The 6,651-nt window shown below is 42.3% G+C and overlaps 1 protein-coding gene across 1 annotated transcript; it reads left to right on the forward strand.

Moving 5' to 3' along the window:
* Nucleotides 1-266: 266 nt before the first annotated feature.
* On the forward strand, nt 267-2,579 carry LOC147626513 (putative clathrin assembly protein At4g40080). The gene is made up of 2 exons (XM_086816594.1): nt 267-617; nt 1,008-2,579. Exon 2 carries the CDS (start codon nt 1,104-1,106, stop codon nt 2,202-2,204), a length of 1,101 nt encoding a protein of 366 aa, XP_086672720.1. The 5' UTR covers nt 267-617; nt 1,008-1,103; the 3' UTR covers nt 2,205-2,579.
* The last annotated feature ends 4,072 nt before the right edge of the window (nt 2,580-6,651 follow it).

Below are 6,651 nucleotides of genomic sequence, written 5' to 3' on the forward strand. Positions count from 1 at the left end.
TGTATCCAAGGATGATTTTTGACGAGCTAGGTCACCCTTCAAAATGACGGGTTTAGTAGCAATAATACCCGTTTTTTTTCACAATGTACATTATTTTTTTGACGGCCACTCAAAATAAGTAGCTGTACGTGCGGCCGAAACGCGGCATGACACCCATCAAAAAGCAACCTTGCCTACATCCTTCTTGTCCAAACCATCTCTAGAGTCCAGTGCCATGTGGCCAATGGCCAAGGCCAAAAGGTGTGAAAATGACGGGCATTAGCTGGAAGGGGTGCACTTTTAGTGTACCATCTGGATTAGGCTTCCAAGTTCACATTGTACATTTGTGTTGTCTGGATGAGGAGCATTGTCTGGAGTTCTAGAGGATATCTCATGCCTTTACCTTCAGTGAGCTGAGCGGTTTATCTGTGGAAGCAGGCTATGGCGGAAGCTGCATGGATGCTGTGAAGATCGGAGTGTCTGGATGAGGAGCTGACAAGGAGTTCTAGAGGATATCAGAGCAGAACGATCTGTGCAATGGGTTTATCTATGGAAGCAGGCTATGGCGGAAGCTGCATGGATGCTGTGAAGATCGGAGTGTCTGCGGCGTCAGCGCCATGGCCATAACAGCACACTATGTGAGAAGCCCTTTCCCACATCATGTCTGAATTTCAGGGTTTTTAATCCTTCCGAAAGGATCCAGCAGAACTGCAGAAACAATCAAGGATCAGAGTGCCAAAAATTTAGTGATTTGTAAAAGTAAAACTTCTCTACATTTTATGGAATGACCAGAACTTAAAAAATCCATCTGTGATTGTTAGGGCTTACCACCCTGTACATTTATACGGCATGGCTAGTATGTAAGAAACCCTGGCCAACCAGGGTTTTTCTATGTATGTGAAAAACCCTCGCTCACCATCTCTCCATTTTAGGGTTTTTTTAGACTGCTTTACATTGCACAACATGGTTGGTATGTCAAAAACCCTCTGGGCATGTGAGAAGTCCTCACCCCGTCCTCTGGATTTTAGGAGTCTTTTTCTTCTCTGCAATGGTGGAGTGACACAAGCTATGGCTAGTTTGACATCTGGATTTTAGGGGGTTTTTTGGTCTTTTGGCTACTCGGTATGGCAGAATGGGTCAAGAGGCACACCAAGCTGCAGAAAATCATGGGCCTTCTGAAAGACCAAGTGTCTCTCGGGCGGATAATGGCCAAGCGTGGCCAACTATCGCAAATAAATGTGGCTGTCCTTCGCGCAACCAACCATGAGGAGCAAGTAACAGAAGAGGAGACAGTGAAATCTGTTCTAGCGATAGGGGACGGCTCCCGCATGCATATTTCCCATTGCATCTGCATGATAATGGACAGACTGAACAGAACCCACAGCTGGATTGTGGCACTCAAGTGCTTGATCGTGATCCACAGATGTTTACATGAAGGGGGTTTCATGTTTCAAGATCAGCTCAGCATCCATCCGTCCAGTGGAGGCCACAATTACCTCAACCTGTCAAAGTTCAAGGACAATAGCTCGCCATTCACTTGGGCAGTCTCCGCTTGGATCAGATGGTATGCCAGATTCATAGAGCAATGGATTCAAACATCAAGAAACATGGGGGCTTTTTTGGACATCAAGATAGAGGATCAATCATTACATGCAGAAAAGCTCATGTCATTGGCAAATGGGCAGCTAGTGAAAGAGGTTATCACTCTCCATGATCTTCTGCAGGAAGTGTCTGGATGGCAAGCTGAGGAGTTTGTCCTGGACCATTTCTTGGTCAAGGAAGCCCTCAGGCTTGCTACCTTGATCAGCCTCAAGGCCTACAAAGAGCTCAAACTACGACTCCAAGAAGTTCTGGAGAGGATCACGACTTTGGGATGGTCAGAGGCTTTTGAATTGCTGCAGGTTTGCAAGAAGCTGTCAATGGACTCCATGATGTTTACACACTTGTTCGAGGTAGGCGAGGATTTGCACTTGCAGCAGAACTGTGCTGTTTCTGGGCAGGTTACCTTCACTGATTATGAGCTGATGAAGCTAATAGAAGCTCTAAAGCTAGCCTCTATACAAAACATCACAATGTCTCCAGGAGGATCAGATGTTAATAACACCCTTGCATTACCAAGGAGATCCACGCGTTGGACGAAATCAAGCGTACTTGATTTGGGCACGGAGAAAGCAAGAAGGGGCAAATCTATGTCAGACTTCGACTTCTGTGAAACACTTACTTAGCTTTTGGTTTGGAGCTTTGATTTACAGATCATTCTTTAAAGCCTACTAGAGGCAGTAGCTGAGATCGATCGATCACTTGATGTCTCGAGAGATCTCAATCATCCCACGTTTTTTCTATTTGGCTGGGCAGGCAACATTGTGTGCCCTGCAAAAATATTGCTCTTCAATTGTTCTCTCCATTGTGACCATGTTCACTATTGTAACTATGAAGGGAGAGAATTGTGTTCGCTGTGTGTATATTGCAGTATCAAAGGAAGGAGTGCATGAGATAGCCCCTGCAAAGCCACCAGGTATCAGATTAAGGGTTTCTTTATCTGATTATATGGTTGTCTATGTGAGTCAGTTGGAAAATAATGAGAACCTTCAAACAGTCTTGATGAAATTATTATTTTTGAATGTACAAGTTAAAAGGGAGAATTTTCTATAAAGTTGTGTGAGTGTATATAGGGAGCTGCAGGATTTTTACACATAAAATCCCTGTGGTTATATAATTTTGGCGTATTAATATGTATCAAACATGATTTCCTCCAAGAGATGAAACAGCTTGCTTTTTTGTCCACACATAAACAAAACTTGAAGTGCTTTAGAATGGTGTTTCTTAACATGAAGTACATTTGCAAGTAAGAGTTTACCCATTTTAAAGTGGAGCTTGACTAAATTGTTTCAAAGTAGAAAGACACCCCCTTTGTAGTTCATATTGTGCAAATGTTGGAAGAAGAAAAGCTGAAGATACCTACGAGCCATGCCCACTATTCTACATATAGAGCTCCACCCAAGGCCCTTGATTCGCATGTGGGATTACTCCACAACGCACTCCACCACAATGCATTGGTGGCAACCGAATTCTAACACCCTCTCTCCACCAATGCATGTGAAACCCCCTTGCCACATGGTATCAACAATTGGCCAGGAGTAGTACATTGATGTCACCATACCTAACTAGAATACTTGCATTGTTGCATTCTCGCATGAATGTCTCCCTAGAGGTCCTTAGTCCTGTGTACGTCCGCTACCCTTTGCAATAGATCCTCATCGTTGTCAGTAGCCACCTCTTACCATCACTTGAGGAAGATCTCACGCAGTGAAAGTTTTGCCAAGATCGAGTGCCTAGCGCTTTGATACCATGATAGAGTAGTAGTAGCGGAAGCAACACATAGGAGAGAGGTAGTGAGAAAGAGAGATATTAGACAATGTACATTGTAGATTATGTAGCATATGGCAATACCAGCCAGTAGATAGGTGTTAAGCAATGCGCCTGTGAATGGATGATTACAAGTGAGGGGAGAGAGGTCTTTATATAGGCATTAGGCAAAGTTTCCCTACTCACATGAATAAATACCTCATGATCATAAATCAGCCCGAGAGAAAAAAATACATGTGTGCCTATACAAGGGCTAGTTCCCACACAATGAGATGCACAAAATTCTAACATCTATATCAATGGCGAGAGAGAGAGAGAGAGAGAGAGAGAGAGAGAGAGAGAGAGAGCTTCAATGCCATAGTGAGCCGTGGACCAGATATGATCCATATGACAGAACTGAAGTGCATATGATGGAACTTGAACAAGGGAGCTCTTGGGTAGTGTGTAAATTGATATGCCATCATATGAGAGAGAGAGAGAGAGAGAGTAGTTTTTGGAGTTTGAATACGGCCTATAAGACTTAATTATGATTAAGTGCACGTCTATGGGGAGAGAGAGAGAGAGAGAGAGAGAGAGAGATCAGTCTTTCAAGTCGTAGCCAAGCTAACAGGCATCATATGATCAATATGCTTTAAGCACAAGGAATGGACCTTGAACCCCTTGGATCTTTTGATTGGGAGCTTGATGCCTACCATGCTAGCACTCCACACGCACCTTATCATCTCCGGAGTTGGAATAGACCTGATCTTAAGACAGCAAACTGGAAAAGGAAGAAGAAAAGTACTAGAGAGTGGTGGAACTGTTGGTTAGTTCAGAGCTTCATATTAGCAAGGATGAAGGCATTAAAGATGTATTTCTTTGCAGGCCAACTTGCATGATTATAAGTATTTCAAAAGCCCACTAATGCTTGTTTCCTTATGTTAAAGTGAAGGCATTATTGCATCCACTCCAAGTTTTGATTATGACAATTGCATACAATAAACGCTACACCGTTTCACATGTATTAAATCAACATAATAAGCAAAAAAGGCCAACTCTAGATGTAGTATGGTGTATGCATACTCTTGGCCAGCTTTGTACTTCCAAAAAAAAGATCCATAAAAGTGATACTTGGCTTTGTATACCCACTTGGTGCCAATAACGGTGTCTTTCTTTAGACAATCCATAAGATCCCAAGTGTGGTCCTTTATGATGGAGTCATACTCAAACTACATGGCTACCATCCAATTTACATAGCTTGTGTGTTGACAAGAACGCTGTGCTTTTGCACCTTCATCATCCCTTTAATGAATGCAAAATTAATAAGGTTTTTTTAAGTCTTTCTTGAGTCCTCTATCCTCTTTGGTTGGTGAATATCCAATGTTGCATTTGTCATGGTTGACCCACTTAGGGAATGGCTTGGACATTCGTGGTTCCACATGGTTTTTGATATCATCTTATTGTTGAAATTAGAGCAATGTGATGAGCTATGGTGGATCAAATACTAGAATCAACATCATTAACAAAGCGATTAGCAAATAATTAAGACGTGATTAGTGAGTAATTAACAAATAACTTAATGTAGGCATGGATAATCAAAAACCAACAAATTCTCATTAGGCCAATGCCTCAATTTATAGAGTTTACATCCAAGCATCTAATCCCACTGATTTCTCCTTGATTCACTCTACCTCTTTTGCTTGATTCTCTCCACCTCTTCACTTTTCCCAGAATATCTCCACACTTCCTAAATCTTCTCATGCTACCCTTTTATTCTCTCCCAGTAAATTCTTCTCACCTTTTCACAAGTTCTCTCACATTTACACATTCTCTTTTACAGCCTCTAACCAAGGGCTTATTCCCGCGCACACACCCTATTCACTTGTATATTTCAACACCTCCCCTCAAGTGAATACTCCTAGAACACATTCTCTTTTACAGCCTCTAACCAAGGGCTTGTTCCCGCGCACACACCCTATTCACTTGTATATTTCAACACCTCCCCTCAAGTGAATACTCCTAGAACACCTGGACCCTATACCAAGTTTCCCTCTTACTTGATAGTCCGTGATGACCAGTGCCTAGCACACCTCCCCTCAAGTTAACTTAGCACTCCTGGACCCTGTACCAAGTTTCTCTCTTACTTGATAGCCCGCGACCAGTGCCTCAAGTCCCTAAACTCATAGTCCTTGACACACTCTCTGTCTCTCTCTATGTGTCCAAGGCTTACTACAAGTGCCCGCGACCTGCTGACTAAAGTGCTCACACATACATTTACCATGTGGCCTACATCATCGGTGGCTCAGAGGTGGTTTTACTTTGTTGGGGCAGGTTACATTGGGTTGTGGGCTCTCTCTCTCTCTCTCTCTCTCTCTCTCTCTCTCTCTCTCTCTCTCTCAGAGATTTTCACATGGCTCCTCACTCTTTGGAGCCTCACATCTTCTCTTGTCTTCAGTCTTCTTCTCATGGCAGCTTCTCTTCACGCGTCCATGTCTTCCTCTTCTTTCAGTCTTCTTGTGGCAGCTTCTCTTCTCGTGTCCATGTCTTCCTTCAATGCTTCCTCTAGATCTTCTTGGTGTGGATCTTCCTCTTGGAAAGAGATGTTCTTCTTCTTTCATGGCTGGGGCCATGAGCTTGTCCATCAGGTCTTCTTGCTCCATGTGAGCAACATGTTTAAACATTTTGTTGCTAGTTCTTTTGGGCTTTTGATGTTTATCTTGTATCATTATGCAATGCAAACCCAAATCTATGCGGGAGGTCTTACCTCTTGCCTTATTCTAGACAAGGGCAGTGTCTGATCCCATTTTTACACTCATGCAATGTGCCCAATACATAATGCGTATAGCATTCATTATTATGCACATTCCCGAATGCGTATAGCATTCATTATTATGCACATTCCCGAATGCAACTCTGGCTGTGAATAATCTTGAATTTGAGTGTGATTTATAGGCATTAACCAAGGGTTAAATGCAAAATGATGATTATCACAAATTTATCAGTATAATTTTACCAGAAATTACATTAAATCAAGGGTAACCAATTTGTACAGAATGGTTGGAGTATCAAACCAACTCTGAATTGCAATCTGAAGTTATAGGAATCTGTATCAGATACCTAATGGTTAATTTGAACCCTCAATTGCACCAAAATATAGTGATTAGCATTGATTAATCTTGATTAGCAAATTAATCCACTATTTTGTGTGCAAAAAATAGAGTATGCGGGGAGTCCAAATCTGGTGCCTTAGACTTCAAATGAGCTCAAATGCTTTCAAGGCCATCAATAGTAATGAGTCTAGTAGAGGATTAAGCCAAGAAACACAAG

Source organism: Cibotium barometz, chromosome 22 (assembly GCF_041138505.1).
Source record: "Cibotium barometz isolate CiBa-2024 chromosome 22, ASM4113850v1, whole genome shotgun sequence".
NCBI classification, from domain to species: Eukaryota; Viridiplantae; Streptophyta; class Polypodiopsida; order Cyatheales; family Cibotiaceae; genus Cibotium; species Cibotium barometz.